Source organism: Propithecus coquereli, unplaced genomic scaffold (genome assembly GCF_000956105.1).
Source record: "Propithecus coquereli isolate 6110/MARCELLA unplaced genomic scaffold, Pcoq_1.0 Scaffold595, whole genome shotgun sequence".
Lineage (NCBI taxonomy): Eukaryota > Metazoa > Chordata > Mammalia > Primates > Indriidae > Propithecus > Propithecus coquereli.
In genome coordinates this window covers 370,247-387,460 of record NW_012151896.1, presented here as the reverse complement: position 1 = coordinate 387,460, position 17,214 = coordinate 370,247, and the positions used below count along the sequence as shown (strand labels likewise).

General features: G+C 44.1%; 2 protein-coding genes and 1 pseudogene across 3 annotated transcripts in view; all 3 read left to right on the top strand.

The window, feature by feature from the left end:
* Window positions 1-1,573, top strand: part of WDR77 (WD repeat domain 77) — a 40,764-nt gene extending 39,191 nt beyond the window's left edge. The window contains exon 9 of the mRNA XM_012659011.1: window positions 1,565-1,573. Coding sequence (XP_012514465.1) covers window positions 1,565-1,573 — 9 coding nt within the window. The remainder of the gene's footprint in view (window positions 1-1,564) is intronic.
* An 8-nt stretch (window positions 1,574-1,581) lies between these two features.
* LOC105822084 lies at window positions 1,582-2,967 on the top strand (annotated as a pseudogene). The gene has a single exon (XR_001138085.1). The product of XR_001138085.1 is annotated as a 60S ribosomal protein L4 pseudogene (transcript).
* A 5,354-nt stretch (window positions 2,968-8,321) lies between these two features.
* Window positions 8,322-16,769, top strand: LOC105822082 (gastricsin-like). The gene is made up of 9 exons (XM_012659017.1): window positions 8,322-8,377; window positions 8,895-9,051; window positions 10,187-10,304; window positions 10,823-10,941; window positions 11,681-11,880; window positions 12,965-13,087; window positions 15,216-15,363; window positions 16,288-16,386; window positions 16,617-16,769. Exons 1-9 carry the CDS (start codon window positions 8,322-8,324, stop codon window positions 16,767-16,769), a joined length of 1,173 nt encoding a protein of 390 aa, XP_012514471.1.
* Window positions 16,770-17,214: the final 445 nt, after the last annotated feature.

Genomic DNA, 17,214 nt, shown 5'->3' with positions numbered 1-17,214 from the left:
ACATGATTGAGTCTGCTGTTAAGGCTCTCTATTGAAATTTTTAGTTCTGTCATTGTATTCACCAGCTACAGAAGAGCTTTAAAAAAAAAGAAATAAAAAATGTCTAGTGCTTTATTAAACCTCTCATTTTATTCATGCATTGTTTTTCTAATTTTATTTATTGTCTGTGTTTTATTACATCTCATTGAGCTTCTTAAAGATTATTATTTTGAATTTTTATTCAGACAATTTGTTCATCTCCATTTCTTTTGAGTCAGTTACTAGAGCTTTATTAGTTTTCTTTGATGGTGACATATTTGTTTGATTCTTCATTATCTGTGTAGCCTTATGTTGGTGTTTGTGCATTTAAAGGAGCAAACACTGCTTCCAGTCTTGAAAGACCGGTTTTGGCAAGTAAAGTCCTTTTGTTGTTGGGTCCCTGACCTGAGAGAATTTCCCCTGGGATCACAGTTGAGTAGGGTTGGAGCAGGGTCCCAAAGCTGCTGTTGAATCCATAGTAGGGTCCACAGTTTGTGGGCCTGTTAATAGGGTCTCTGGCAGGTGTAGATCTTGTCTGGTCTCTTGATTAGACTAGGCTATCTCCAGGACCTTGGTCAGTAGGGCTGATGCTGGGATGAGGGTCTGCTTTAGTGTCCACAGATGGAGGGCATGTTATCAGGTGTGTAGATGAGTGTGGTTTCCTCCAGGTTCCTGGAAGGGCTCCCACTGGGTCACTTTGTGAGGACCTGGGCAAGTAGTACTGGCCCTGGACTATGGCTGAGAGGGGCTAGAACTGAGTCACAGGGCTGCTTCAGGGTCTAAAGCTGAGACTGAGGTCTGCAGGCCTGCCTTTGGGATCAAGGACAGGTGTGTCTCCTGGTGGGGAAGGCAGGACTGCCCTCAGACTGCATCTGAGAGGGGCTAGACTGAATTTACAGGGCCATTTCAAAATCCATAGTGGCAACAAGTTTAGTGGGCCTATCTGCAGGTGCACTAATGGGTGTGTCTCCCTCTGGGTCCCTGCGTGGGCAGGATTGTGCTCAAACTGTGACTAAGAAGAGATGGAGCCAAGGTATCAGGCTGTTTTAGGATTTGCTGTGGGGCCAAGGTTGGTTGGCCTGCCTGAGTGGCATGGAAGGGTATATCTCCCTCTAGGTCCCTGGGCAGACAGGACTGATCTCAGACCAGAGCTGAGAGGGGCTGGAGCCAAGTTACAGTGCCATTTTAGGATCTGCTCTGGGACCAAGATTGGCTGGCCTACCTGAGGAGCCATCAACAGGTATGTCTCCCTCTGGGTCTGTAGGCGGGCAAGATTGATCTCAGACCACAGCTTAGAGGGATTGCAGCTGAGTTTCAGGGCCATTTCAGGGTCCACAGCTGGGACTGAGGTCAGCAGGCCTGTCACCTAAGGCATTAGTGTGTGTGACTCCTCTCAGGCCCCTTGGTGGTTGGTTTTGGTAGCAGGACCCAGGCTAAACAGGTCTTTTGCTGAGTCCGCAAGAAGATGGGGCCATTTTCAGATTTGATGCTGGGACTGTGGTTGGTGATTCAGCTACCTGGTCATGTGTCTTCCCTCTCAAAACAGCTCTTCTGAGGGGAGTGTGGCCTTCTCCTCTCCCTGCCATGGCTTGTGCTCGTCCACTGATATCGGTATACTCCAAAAAGTGGGAGTCATCTGGCAAAAATGTCACTTTGCCTGCTGTCTTCAAGGCTCCCATTTGACCAGATATTGTGAACTTCGTTCACACCAACTTGCGCAAAAACAACAGACAGCTCTATGCTGTCAGTGAATTAGCAGGTCATCAGACCAGTGCTGAGTCTTGGGGTACTGGCAGAACTGTGGCTAAAATTCCCCGAGTTCAAGGTGGTGGGACTCACCATTCTGGCCAGGGTGCTTTTGGAAATATGTGTCGTGGGGGCCACATGTTTGCACCAACCAAGACCTGGCATCTCTGGCACCGTAGAGTGAACACAACCTAAAAGCGATATGCCATCTGCTCTGCCCTGCCTGCTTCAGCCTTACCAGCACTGGTCATGTCTAAAGGTCATTGTATTGAGGAAGTTCCTGAACTTCCTTGGTGGTTGAAGATAAAGTTGAAGGCTACAAGAAGACCAAGGAGGCTGTTTTACTTCTTAAGAAACTTAAGGCCTGGAATGATATCAAAAAGGTCTATTCCTCTCAGCGAATGAGGGCTGGCAAGCACAAAATGAGAAACCGTCATCGTATCCAGCGTAGGGGACCCTGCATCATCTACAATGAGGACAGTGGTATCATCAAGGCTTTCAGCAACATCCCTGGAATTACTCTGCGTAATGTAAGCAAGCTGAACATTTTGAAACTTGCTCCTGGTGGACATGCGGGATGTTTCTGCATTTGGACTGAAAGTGCTTTCCGGAAGTTAGATGAATTATATGGCACTGGGCGTAAAGCTGCTTTCCTTAGGAGTAACTACAACCTTCCCATGCACAAGATGATCAACACAGACCTTAGCAGAATCTTGAAAAGCCCAGAGATCCAAAGAGCTCTTCAAGCACCATGCAAGAAGATTCATTGCAGAGTCCTGAAGAGGAATCCACAGAAAAACCTGAGAATCATGTTGAAGCTAAACAGATATGCAAAGACCACGTGCCGGAATGCCGTTCTTCGCCAGGCCAGGAATCACAAACTTCGGGTGGATGAGGCAGCTGCAGCAGTATGGGCCAAATCAGTGAGAAGGGGTTGCAGGCAAGAAGCCTGTAGTAGTGAACAAAGGAAAAAAGCCTGTTGGTGTTAAGAAGCAGAAAAAGCCTTTGGTGGGAAAAAAGGCTGCCTCTACCAAGAAACCAGCAGCTGAAAAGAAACCAGCAGAAAAGAAACCTACCACAGAAGAAAAGAAGCCTACTGCATAAACTCTTAAATTTGTTTATTCCATAAAGGTCAAATCATTTTGGACAGCTTATTTTGAATAAAGACCTGATCAAAGAGGCAGTGAGAAAAAAAAAAACAACAAAAAACAGCTCTTCTAGGTCTTAGGCTCCCACATGATTGTTGCTGTGGGGAAATATAAGCAGAGAACCTCATATTCTGCTACTTTGCTGACAAATGACATTTAGGTTGAGTCCTAAATGTTGAATATGGGCTAGCTGATAGTTGGGGCTGGGTAACAACTTCAGAAAGAAGCGATAGTATGGAAGTCCTGCTGTAGAAGGAGATTACAGCATTTTAAAAAAGGAGGTCACTGCATCTAGTGTTAGATGAGGGAGGGGCGGAGTAAAACAAGATGAGGCTAGCAGCAGCTGCATCATGGATGCTCTGATCTCTGGTAAGGATCTCAAATGGGGAAGTAAAATGTTGGATGTGTTTTTAAAATAGATTATGTAGCTGTGGTTTTGGGGGGGGGGTTTTGGAGGTTTAAGGGGGCTAGTTTTCTTTCTTCATTCCTAGGCCCTTAGGCTTGAACTAGGCTTGGCCATTTAGACATATTCATCTGGTACTTAAATCTAGAGGAAATGCTGCAAAGATTCAAAGAGTGAGTAGCTGGTAATGGGTGATAGGAGCCCAGTGGCAGCAGCACCACTAGCAGTAGTGGAATTTCCTAACTAGACTTCCATGGCAGGATGTTTGGCAGTGTCTTTTACAACTAGTCTTTCTTGGATCCTGTCTATGTTTTAAGACTGCTTTTATAGCATTTCTATTGATTCTGAGTTGTGTTACAGTTTTTCCATTTTTGTGTTGATTTAGTTAGCTAGAGTTGGTTTCTATGTTTGCAACCTGATTACCCTAACAGTTACTGTCTTGGTCAATGGGAGAAGTGCTGAAGGGTCCAATAGGTTGGAAATGAAATAGAAGCTATTGTTAAAGGTTTTTTTTATTTCAGCATATTACAGGGGTGCAAATGTTTGGGTTACATATATTGCCTTTGCCCCACCAGAGTCAGAGCTTCAAGTGTGTCCATCCCCCAGACGGTGCTCACTGCACCCATTAGCTGTGAATACACCCATCCCCTTCTCCCCGCTCCCACCTGCCCGACACCCAATGACTGTTACTACTATATGTGCACATAAGTGTTGATCAGTTAATACCAATTTAATGGTGAGTACATGTGGTGCTTGTTTTTCCATTCTTGTGATACTTAGTAGAATGGGCTCCACCTCTATCCAGGATAATACGAGAGGTGCTAGATCACCATTGCCTTTTGTGGCTGAGTGAAACTTCATGGTATACATATACCACTTCTTATTAATCCACTCATGTATTGATGGGCATTTGTGTTGTTTCCACATCTTTGCAATTGTGAATTGTGCAGCTATAAACATTCTAGTGCAGATGTCTTTTTTATAGAATGTCTTTTTTTCCTTTGGGTAGATGCTCAGGAATGGGATTGCTGGATCAAATGGTAGTTCTACTTTTAGCTCTTTGAGGTATCTCCATATTACTATCCACAGAGGTTGTACCAGTTTTCTGTTTTTTTTTTTTTATTTCAGGGTATTGTGAGGGTACAAACATTATGGTTACACTTCATGTCTTTGCCTCACCCAAGTGCGGGTTAAAGGCATGCCCTTCCCCCCCCTACAGTGCTCCCTGTGTCCTTTAGTTGTGGATTTGGTTGTACCAGTTTGAAGTCCCACCAGCAGTGTAGGAGTGATCCTAACTCTCTGCATCCATGCCAGAATTTATTGTTTTGGGACTTTCATAAAAGCCGTTCTTACTGGAGTTAGGTGATATCTCATTGTGGTTTTGATTTACATTTCCTTGATGATTAGAGATGTTGGGCACTTTTTTTTATATGTTCGCTGGCCATTATTCTGTCTTCTTTTACAAAGTTTTGGTTCATGTCTTTTGCTCACTTTTTAATGGGGCTGTTTGATTTTTTCTTGTTAAGTTTCTTAAGTTCTATATAGATTCTAGTTATCAGCCCTTTGTCAGATGTGTAGCATGCAAATATTTTCTCCTATTCTGTAGGCTATCTGTTCATTCTAATGATAGCTTCCTTGGCTGTACAGAGGTTGGGACTGAGAACCCAGATATAAAACCATCCTCATATTGTCATCTCTTCTTTGACAAAGCAGACAAAAATATACACTGGGGAAAAGAATCTCTATTCAATAAATGGTAATGGGAAAACTGGATAACCACATGCAGAAGATTGAAACTGGATCCCCACCTCTGACCTCTCATAAAAATCAACTCACAATGGATAATAGACTTAAACCTAAGGTGTGAAACCTTAAGAATTCTAGAAGAAAATGTTGGGAAAACTCTTACAGACATTGGACTAGCCAAAGAAGTTATGAAGTAGACCCCCAAAGCAATCACAGCAGCAGCAAAAATAAATAAATGAGATCTGATCAAGTGTTGTCATGCTCTGAATGGGATTTTGAAGAGTTACGTGAAAGGTTACTTTTACCTTTCAAAAACCGATTTTTGTAGGTTAGTAATGTTGCCCCCAGGTGGCAGCAACACACAAGGTTACTTTTTATATGTAGGCAGGAAGGAAAATGTATGAGAAAAGCAATTAGAATAACTTTCTATAAAAAATCAAATATACATATTTTCTCATTATCATTAAAGTTAAAAGCTTCATGCGTATTGAAGCAAAGAGAGCTTGAGCACACCAGGCCTAAACGAGGAGCTTGTGGTGAGACAGAGGTTCTGAGTTCAGACAGACCATATCTGAGACCCCTAGTTCCACCTTTTATTAACTTGTGATCTTCAGCAAGTTCAATTAGCCTCAGCAGGATGTTGCAGTGATTAAATGAAATACGTGCCTGGTACAAAGTTGGTGTTCCATATGTGGGAGTTACGGTCATTATAAGCATTTCCTTGGAAGCTCTTAAATTTCCTTTAAAAGCTTAATTCTATGAAGAAAAATTGAATCATACACATGAAGTTGAAACTTCTTTGGGTTTGTGCATAGCTTCAGGGTAGAGTCATGACAAGGTTCCATGCCACCTACTTAGAGAATCATTTTGATAAGTGGCCTCTTTCACTCAAAACTTCTAAAAGGCTACGGTATAAAAAAAAACTATGTATAAATGGTATATAGAAAGTCATTAAGTGTCTCATTTGCTAGATTGAAAAAAACATTAATGGCTTCTTACTGCTTACAGAATTAAGTCAATATTGCTTAGCATGACATACAGGGTTCACCTTACCAGATTCTAATCATGTAAGCCATGCCCATGCAGATACCTAGTACTATCTATAGTACTAGCCATGTACTGCTAGTATAGTAGTCCGGTAGTTATAGTACTACTAGTAAGGTAGTCCAGTAGTTATAGTACTACTAGTATACTAGTCCAGTAGTTCTATCCATGGTGCTCTGGTGCTTTGTAGTCAGTCATGAGGCATGTCATAAATAATTTGATAGAATAATAGTTAAAATTCTGAAGAAACTGAATATGTACTGCTTCCATATAGGATTGTAGACTCAAGGGTATTCCTATTATAGCATTATAACCTTTTTCATTTCAAATGGTTTCTTGAGTGAAAGTAATTTCCAGAGTGAAAATTAGCATGATGGGAATTGGGCACACCCAGGCAGGTCCTGTGATGCACCTTGGGCCGGTGAGTAGTCTCTGCTGAGAATTGCTCTTCTGGCTATGTTGGCCACAATGTTCTCTGAACTCATCACACAACTTCATTCCTTTGTGCTACTGCTCAAGCTTTTCTTCTGCTTCCAATGGCTTTTTTAAAAACCTTCTCTACTTCCTCATCTAGCCTCCTGCAAGATCCTCACTTAAATGTTACCTCCTCTGTGAAGCCTTTTTAATCCCACCAGGAGCTATCATCCCCTCCCTTTTTTTGCTTTATGAGTACTATTATTATCCCTCTCATTCATTCAACAAACATTTGAATGCCTAGAGTGAACACATTGCCTCATAGTTTGATTATGTGTCTGTCATTCCAGCAGGAATGCAGACATTTGCATCACAAGGGTGCAAATTTTAGTTATCTTTGCACTCCCAGAGCTTATTAAGAAGTGAACGTAGAGCAGACATTCAATTAAAGTTGACTAATTTGTGCACTAAAAAGAACTGAAACAGCAAAAAGTGTTGTGGGCTATGAGAATCATATATGGAAGGCTATAGATAGACTGATAAAAGGAAGAGAGAGGAGAAGGAGAAGAAGTAGCGAGTTATTGGGGGTTCACAATGCCCCCAATGTAACCAGGTCCCTGGGCAGTGTGCATTGAAGGTGGGAGAGGCAAAGACATGGACACAAAAAGTAAGGTGAAAGGGTGTGGGGAATTCAGGGGACCACCAGCATTCCTGTGAGCCAGGTGGTACTGACTGAAGTCTAGCACCCGTTTTTATTCTCTTTTTCATGCCATAGATCACAATGATTTCACGTGAAAAGATCATGGGTTACAATGTGTAGAAGTTTCGAGGCTCCCCTGACTGTCACAAGATGCCTTAGCTAATTACTCTTTTATCTACAGAAGCAGGGACACATAGCTCGTTACTAAGCACAACTACACCTTAAGGTAAGTATAGTTAGTATCTCTGAACTCAGCAGCTGTGGCCCATTCGATGGAGGAACAAAGAGATTAGTACTTCTTATTGGGAGGTTAGCTCCCCATTAACTGAGGCATTCTACTGAAAAAGAGGAGGGAAGGAACTCAGCTGGATGTTTTTTAAGAATTGGAGCCTGATGTCCCTTCTCCCGGGCTGACATTTTGCAATCTTCCTCTACAGCTGTGGGTGGCTTTCATGTCAAGCCGCTCTGTGGTTTTTTAGGCATGAGGCCCCTCAGGCTCTAAGGTGGGAGTCTGCTTTGCTGTACTCCCAGATCGCTGGAATGTCCCCCAACTAGGCAGTTAACTTCTGCCCTTATCTCTGGCTCCTGCTCAGACAGCATTCCTTCACCTCCTTTCCTTCCACAGCCTCAGAAATGGGGTCCCTAAGCCCCAGTGGTCTTATTCCCATCAGAGAGTAGACTGTAAATCTCAGAAAAGTACATGTCCTTAGATGCCAAAGAGCAAATTATTCCATTGTTCCGGCAGAAGTTGGCAGCACCCATTTCTCAGTAGACACAGGGACCTGGATCCTTTGTTCTCAGGGCATTTTACATTTGTTACCAGATCATAATCTTTAGATTCCATCAATAAAGCCATTACTTGCTTTTTAAGTTGACTACAGAGTGAATAGAAATATCCTTGATGCTTGCCAGAGGGAAAAACAGAATCCATTGATTTGTAGGCAAACAAGCTAGTACAAAGGTAGGAAAGCTCACATATCAAGAGACCAAAAGTGCAGGGAGATCAGGGTATAAGAGAGAGACTCAACCTCCCTCTGTGTGCCCTAACCCTTGACTCTGCCACTGTGTCCTGTGTGTTGGTGGGCAGTAGAAAATCAGCACCATGAAGATTTTGGTCTTGGTTTTAGCTTGTCTATATCTCTCAGAAGGTGTGGAAAGGTATGTTTTGGGATTTGGCTTCATTGTGAATTCTAGCCTCCAGAAAGCATGACAAGCTAGGGAAGAGTAATGACCTTCCTCTGCAGGCCTCCTGGAGAGCCAGTCAAGTTGTCTTTTGGTACTATGAACTGAACACCCACTGGGGGCCAAGGCTTGAAATGGATGGGGATGTGTGTGTGTGCGTGTAACGGTGGATGGAGTGTTTTTTTGGCGAAGGAGGAAGGATACACAATTCCTGCCTCAAGCTTATAGGAAGGACTTGGAAGAAACAGACATTTATCCTCTGAAAACAATCTATAAGCACAAAATCTTGAAAATATGGTATAGGGCGTTTCCATGCTGGGAATGTTGCAGTGAATTCAGTGGTTAGAGCTTGCTAAAATCTGAGAGGATTCCCTTTAAGAGGCTCTATTTGAGTACTGAAGAGATTTGAATATTGCAGTTCAGATCATTGAAGGGATTGCTTTAATGGGGCCAAGGTGAATCCCAGTCCTTTTGTTTACCCTATTCTCTGCAGAATCATTCTGAGGAAAGGCAAGTCTATCCGCCAGGCGATGGAGGAGCAGGGTGTACTGGAGCAGTTCCTAAGGAACCACCCAAAGGCTGACCCAGCTGCCAAGTATCATTTCAATAATGTTGCTGTTGCTTATGAGCCCATCACCAACTATCTGGATGTGAGTAAAGGGGCAAGGGGTGTCCATAACCCTTATATAACCACCATTCTTAGATACTCATTTGTACCTCTCATTAGCTGTAATGTTGAACTGGTTACTAAACCTAAGCCTCACCTTCCTATGGAAAGAATTAGAACAAATTATAAGTTGGTACCATCTAATAGTATAGTAATTCCCTTTTCTTCCTCTTTTCCTCTCATTACTGGCCCGTTTCTCTAAAGCCCCATTTATATGGTTAACAGATTCATAGTGGGAATGTTCAAGTCAACTGAGAGATCCAAAGGAAGTCCTGGTAATAGCTGCAGGGGAAAGAGGAAAATGCATATGAAGTTGGCAGGCAAAAGCTCCAGTGGCACCAGACACTACATCTCTCCCTCTCTTTGGAAAGACACACTGGTCCCCAGAGCAAAAGTGTGAAAGTGCTCAAGCCTACAATGTCTCATCAGGGCATCTCAACATTCTGGTGTCCTATGGACTGTCCTTAGTGAGATGTCATGTTGAGCATCAGAGCTAGAAGTCACCTTAGGGATCTCCTATTTCAACTCCTGTATTTTACATATGAAAGAACTAGAGGTGAGTAAGTGACATGACTGGCCCGAATTGACTTAGAATTTAAGCTATCTCCCAGTGAAATGCTTTTCTGGTCCTCCATGCTACCTCTTATCCCAGACTTCCTTGTACTTCCTGCTAGCATGTGACCAGGAGGGAGGAAAATGGTGGTAGAAGTATCTAACAATGGAAGAGAAGGGGAGAGGAGTGTGTGTATGCGTGTTTGTGAGATGTGGGAGGGTGGATGGACATTGAGAAAGGAGAAAAAAATTAGTATTTCTCCAACTCTGGGTATTCTGGCATAGCATGGTAAACCCATGAAGGTATTAACTTATTGTTAAAGTAGAAACTCATTTGGAAGAGGATATTGTCTTGCCAAACTAAGTCTCAGCTGCACAAAGGCTTTCAATTAGAGATAAAAAAGCAGAATCTTGAGAGGAGCTGGCTCCAGATGGGAAGGAGAACTTGTGGGAGAAGCCACTTATTCCCCCAAAGAAATGATTTGGGCAAAATGTGGGTCAACTTCTTGCTTATCCCTAGGACAAGGCTTGGTTGTTTAATGAGGGTGACAAACCTTTCTTTGCAGTCTTTCTACTTTGGGGAGATCAGCATTGGGACACCACCTCAAAATTTCCTCGTCCTCTTTGACACGGGCTCCTCCATCCTGTGGGTGCCCTCCACCTACTGCCAGAGCCAGGCCTGCTGTGAGTACACCACCACCACCCTCCACACCATGGATGGGAGCAGATGGAGGGGAAGAGTCAGGATTCAAGTCCAGCCTTATAATTCCAAGTCCAGAGTTCTTTATGCAGATCTATATCTTACCCTCCTTATATCGGGAACATCTAGAAGTCCTGCTCTCAGCCTGTCACTTCACCACATTTCGGAAGCGCCGACTGTTCTGGAGAGAGACAGCAGAAATAGACTAAGGCTTTCATTCCTTTCTACATTACTCCTTCTCCTCAGCTCTCTCCTGTGGCCCAGAATTCCTGGCATCTCTGAGGCAATCTGCCCTTTAGGGAGTGGTGGGTTGGAAGGAATTTGGGCTATGTCTGTTATCTAAGGGGACAGACTTTTCTGGGGCTAGCCCAGTTTGTCTGCAATGCAAAGGATCTGAGGGTGATGCCTTTGTCTGATGATCCTGAGCCATTGAGGATTAGTTGCCTCTATGCGTTTTGGAAAGCAGTGACTGACACTAACATTCCCTTCTGTCTTTCTACAGCCAGTCACAACAGGTTCAACCCCAGCCTGTCCTCCACCTTCAAAATCAATGGGCAAACCTATACACTGTACTATGGGAGTGGCAGCCTGAGCGTGGTCCTGGGATATGACACCGTGACTGTGAGTAGTGTTCACTTAACCTCTGAAGGTCTGTGATTTGGCTCTCATTTTCTAGAGTCTTAAGCTATTAGAGAAATTAATGCTTACTGAGTAGATATAACCAACCCAAAAGCCGAGCATCAGAAGAGACATCAAAGGCTATCTAATATTATGACTAAAGAGACATCACACACACAAAAAATGCTATCTAATTTAAGCTTCCTCCCAAGACAGGAGTCACTTTCACAGCAGTCCTGACTATAGAAAACTCTTTATGTTGTGCTAAAGTTGCTGTGTCTTCTTGTAACTTTGCTCTGTGGTCCTAACTCTGACCTCTGGAAGAACACAGAATAAATCTGCTTCTTTTCTCTTCCACACAGTTGCACTTTGCATATTTGAAAACAGGTCTTTTCATTTTCTTACATTTTTAGGTTAAACACCCACAATTCCTCTAATCATTCTTGCATGCAGATTGTTCAGTATAAAACCAGTTGCTCCTTTCACCGTCCCTGGAAGTGGAAATCATAACTCCAGAAAACAACTGCCTGCACTTCCCCAACACCCACACTTTTTTCCCCAAGACTCACGTGGTTGGTAGCACTGTTGCCCTTTCACCTTCCACTCCCACCCCCATGGTTGAGCTCTGCATGAAAAAAGCCAATTTCCTCTCCCCAGGAGAGGTTCTGGATTCCGGATCCTGGGCACCTGAGCCATGATTTGTCCACCTTAATTGTCAAGCTCTACTGTCTGCTCTCCCCAGGTTCAGAACATCATTGTCAATAACCAGGAGTTCGGCCTGAGTAAGAATGAGCCCAGCAGCCCCTTCTACTATTCACACTTTGATGGGATCCTGGGAATGGCCTACCCAGCCATAGCGGTGGGGAATGCCCCAACAGTCATGCAGGGGATGCTGCAGCAGGGCCAGCTCACTCAGCCCATCTTCAGCTTCTACTTCTCTCGGTAAGAACCCTTGTCCTGGGAAAGGCTCAGGAAATGAGGCTCCAGGGGGTCTCTAGACAAACCAAGGTCAGACAGGGCCCAGGTTATAGTTTCCTGATACAATGAATATTTCTGAAACTAAATTTTGGGAGGAATTTAATTTTAAATATACTTTAAGAGTTTTTAATTATATTAGCCATAAGCCATATGATAACTCTTTTCTTAAAAGTGAGCAACAATCCCTCAACATTTATTTAGGAAGTCTGGAGATTGCCATATTTGCACAACTGTAGAGCTATAGAACAAGCCACATGAACTTTTACTAGCAAAGAGAACAATAATGAAATAATAATTATACCATGTCTGGCTTTATGAAGCATTCTCATAGCAATTACTTCAAATGACATCTCAAAAATCCTGTTATTAGCCCCATTTTACCAGGCAGAAAATGGAGGCTCAAACAGGTTGTCGGTATTGATCAAGGTCACTCACTGGTAGTTATGAAGCCAAGACTCAAACTCAAATATCTTGATCCCAAATCTAGTGCTTTTCTTATTTCAACTGGCCTTGAAATTTTGTGTCAAACCTTACTTCCTGTTCCTTCTTTTCTAAACACATGATCCTCAAGGTACCAGACGGCAAAATGTCTTTCTTCTATGACTGGGAGGACCAGGACAGTGAACACGAAAGGGCTAAATCCTTCCAGCATGTGCAGCACCAACTTGACCACAATAGAAACATGCCCCTCATAGCACACTTGAGGGTTCTTGTCAGACCCCATTCCAGGTGCTCCTAGAGGTGTTTCTTCTCATTCTTAATTCCTCCCTGGGGAGAGTTTCTCTGGAATGCCTTCATAGTTTGTTTTCAGGTACCTGGTTTCCAATTCCATCTTCTCCAATTATGGGCTAATACTTTATGTGTTATTCTGAGAAGCCTCCTCTCCCTGTGCCTCAGCAGGGGGAACCTGAGAGCAGCTCAGAGGTCAGCATCTCCTCATTCTGCAGCACCTCTGTGTCTGAGGGAGTGAGGAAAGGATAGAGGAGAGACAGAACTGCCTGACCTGTTTTTGTTGTGGGAACTCACACTTGTATACATTTTTCCCCAGCCAACCAACCCATCAGTACGGTGGAGAGCTCATCCTGGGAGGTGTGGACACCCAACTTTATTCTGGTCAGATTGTCTGGACCCCTGTCACACAGGAATCGTACTGGCAGATTGCCATCCAGAAGTAAGTAGAAAGGGCAGTTCTTCAACATGACACTATTTCCCGTTCCTGCCATGGCTGACACCCTTCCTCCAAGTCACACAGGTTTCTTAAAGAATCATCAAACCCCCAGGCTGAGATGGTCCCGGAACTCAGTAGACTCTGGCACCGAGCTCTTGTTTGAACTTTTTGAACTGGTTACTGGGCCTGGCATGCCAGCAGGTTGGTTGTTTCTAGGCACTATGAATAATCCACGTCTTTATTCTTGGAAGCTTCATTGTCCTGATCTGCATAATCTTTACCACTTCCATCATTAGCGAAATTAACAGCTGTCATTCATGTTGGGCATATCCCAGATGCTATGTTAAGTACTTTAAATATATTATTTCATATAATCTCCACAACAACACTATAAGGAGATCAGCAATATATTTCATTCTATAGATAAAGAAATTAAGGCTCAGAGGTTGGCTGGGCACGGTGGCTCACGCCTGTAATCCTAGCACTCTGGGAGGCCGAGGTGGGAGGATTGCTTGAGGTCAGGAGTTTGAGACCAGCCTCATCAAGAGCAAGACCCCATCTCTACCAAAAATAGAAAGAAATTAGCTGCACAACTAAAAAATAGAAAAAATTAGCCAGGCGTGGTGGCACACGCCTGTAGTCCCAGCTACTCAGGAGGCTGAGGCCAGGGGATAGCTTGAGCCCAAGAGTTTGAGGTTGCTGTGAGCTAGGTTGATGCCATGACACCCTAGCCCAGGCAACAGAGAAAGACTCTGTCTCAAAAAAAAAAAAAAAAAAAAAGGCTGTGAGGTTAACTTATTCAAAGTCACATATTTCATAAGTCCAAGATTTGAGCACAAACTTACCTGATCCCAAAACTCATGATCATGAATCAGTTATTTCTACACTCAAAAGCCCTCAAGAATTCTCTATCACATTCAAATTAAGTACAAAACTCCTTTGGCCTATACTCAAGACCATACAAAAGCTAGGCTCCACCTGTCAATACAGCCTTCCCAGTGCTTCCTGATATGAGGTAAAGACTTCTATGAGTCCTCACACCTGGCCATGACTCTCTTGCTTCTCTTATTTTAATTATACCTCTTGGAGTGCTTACTTGAATTTTAGGCATCCTTCAAAGCCAGGATTAATTTCTACCTCCTCCAAACAGCTTCTCAGGGGCCCAGTGCACAGTGATCCTTCTTTTGATCCCATAGTATTTACCTGTGCTCCTGTCACAATGTACACATCCTAGTCATTGAGGGCGGCACTGGGGAAACAGTCCAATGTGCAAGAGCAGAAGAGAGGTAAGAACTTGGCAGGTCATGAGACTAGTAGTGTGTGGGATGGAGGTGTCTTTTTCACATGGCCCAATTCCACTCATCCTTTAAGTGTCACTTCCTCAGAAAAATCCTTGTCTGACCTCCAGATTAGATCAAGTTCCCTTTCCCTGGCACATTGCATTTCCTTCATGGCACTTACTGGGGCTGCAATTCAACATCATTAGTGTGTTTTTGTTAAGTGTCTGACCCCTCCACTGCACTGTGGTGTCTGCCTTGTTCATTGTTGTATCTCCAAGTGCCTTGCATGATGCCTGGCTCATAGACAGCAGCCAGCAAGTATATGCGGAATGAAGAGGAAAGGTAGAGCAGCAGAAAAAGTTGAACAAGGAATCAGAGACTGAATCATGTAAGACATTATGTACCACATTGTGGTATATTATGTACCACATTATCAGCTACTGCCCTATGGTGGTAGTCATGACTTTTTTCATCTCTATTAGAATAAGCTCCTTAAAAACAGTAAGTACAAATTACCCCTTCCTTGTATCACCATAATCCCTGAAAAGTGTCTTATACATAGTGTTTTGTACTATATGCTGGACCTCATATAGGTAGATTAAAGAAGACAAGATGCAGCTTGTCTTCCAAGAACTTTTAGTAGCTGGAAAGGACACTGGACCAAGACTGGAGATATTGCTCCAGTAGTCACAAATGCACAGAAGTATTACATGGGAAAATAAGTAATGGGGGTGGCCTGGCTTTCTGGAAAAGGCAGGATATTGGAGTTGCTGCATTTTGGGGATGAGGGATGGATGTGGCTCATGTTTTGAACAGAGGCACTTGATTCTCTTTGTCCTGGTGTCCCTCAGAGTTTTTGTTGGCGACCAGGCCACCGGCTTGTGCTCCCAGGGCTGCCAGGCCATCGTGGATACCGGCACCTTCCTGTTGGCTGTTCCCCAGCAGTACATAGTCTCCTTCCTGCAGGAAACAGGAGCCCAGCAGGCTCAGAATGGTGATGTGAGTAACCAGGAGCCAAGGGCTTTTCTGCGCATCCAGGCAGCCTCACCACAGTCGCCTAAGTGCAATGAGTTCACAGAAGAGAAGTGGCTGGATGGGACCTAAGTACCTGGCAGGAAAGATCGGGTGGGGACACAGCATGGCGTTTCTGCCATGAACCTTCAATACAAGGCAGGGTAAGGGGAGGAGTAACTCCATCCAGACTGATTGCGAGTATGGGTGAATGGTGTCAGGAGGTGCTGCTAATCCATTGTAGGTCCCAGGAGCATAATTTCAGCTTTGTCTGGCCATTGTCATTTGAGTTCTCTGAAATATTAGAATCAGGGACCAAGGCATTTCTCCATTCCCTTTGGTTTCTTTCTTCCCTAGGAATATATCTTTGGATTTTACTCTGAGTAGTCTTCCGCCCCCACACTTGCCCCCTTTGTAGTTTGCTTCTGCCTGCATGCATGCGAGAGTCTGTGCCCATACTAAATCTTGGTTCCTCAAGTTGTGTATGTGTGTGTGTACACACACATGCTGTGGTGAGTACATGAACATGTGCACACAAACATGGATATGACTGTACGTGAGAGTATGAGAGTATGCTGCTACAAATGTGTGCCCCATGCATTATTCTGTAATTTGTACTTTCTGAGGTCATAGACTATGTTCTAGAAGGAGTCTCATTCCTTAAGGCCATATCGATATAACCAAAATCCACTAGCTGAGTTGTATTTAAGGAGAGGACTCCAGAAGGCCAGAGAGCCTGGTTAGTGTCATGCCTGGAAATCAGGCCAGGCCTCCCTTGCTCTGAAACAACCTCTGCTGGAAGGTTGCGAGGAAAATCTCACAGGGTACTCACGTGAAAAAAGGGGGGCTTGGGCCCTTTGTCTGGGCTCCTAGTCCCCTGAGCACCTCGGCTTTGCCTGTTCCCTCTCTCAGTTTGTGGTCAACTGCAACTGCGTGCAGAGCATGCCCACCATCACCTTCATCATCAGCGGGGCCCAGTTCCCTCTGTCTCCCTCCGCCTATGTCTTCGAAGTACGTATTTACCCCCGGGCTTCTTGACACTGTGATTGTAGGGCCTAAACAGGTGTTCTGTGTCCCAGCTCACCTCTGGGCAGCTATGAAGAATCACCAGGGGCCAGGCTGAGGCTGGACAAGAATTCAGAGCCCCCTACAGGGGTCATGGCCTATGGGTGGGGAAGTTCCTGTGGGGAAAGGTCTCTACAGTGCGACTGGTTATATCTTCATGTCCTTTTTCTCTTCAGAACAATGGTTACTGCAGGCTCGGGATTGAGGCCACCTACCTGCCCTCCCCCAGTGGGCAGCCCCTGTGGATTCTGGGAGATGTCTTCCTCAAGGAATATTACTCTGTCTATGACATGGCCAACAACAGGGTGGGCTTTGCCCTCTCTGCCTAGACTAGCCAGAGACAACTGTCTTCACTCTTCTCTACAGGACTCTGGGATTGCCCTGGCATTTCTGTGGGCTGATGGCAGCATTTTTCACAATCCTGACTCCTTCTGCTCACTGGAGTCTTACTTTCTGCAACTAATAAATCAGGAAACTCCAAATGTCTTTGATGTTCATTCCAAAACGTCTTTTTTGGCGTGTTCTGCTTTTAGAATAGTAGTTTATTCTAAGTCCAAAATTAGCAACAGTTATTACAGGAGATCAATTCATTGGTCAATGGGAGAAAAAATAGGGAGGAGGTCTCTGAGTATGGCACTGCAGCGTGTATGTAAAGGACACAGCGGTATCTCCACGGGGGCTCTGGTTGGAGGTGATCACCCCTCCTAGCACTCTCTTCCAACTTTGTCTTTTTCCTTCATCCTTAGAAAAGAACATGAACCAGAGAAATTGCTG

Bases quoted from the DNA above. Each gene is read 5' to 3' on its own strand.
- LOC105822082 (XM_012659017.1), top strand. From the start codon at position 8,322: ATGAAGATTTTGGTCTTGGTTTTAGCTTGTCTATATCTCTCAGAAGGT. The intron at 13,088-15,215 runs GTAAGTAGAAAG...GGTGTCCCTCAG, and splicing joins TGGCAGATTGCCATCCAGAA to AGTTTTTGTTGGCGACCAGG. The intron at 16,387-16,616 runs GTACGTATTTAC...TTTTCTCTTCAG, and splicing joins CCTCCGCCTATGTCTTCGAA to AACAATGGTTACTGCAGGCT.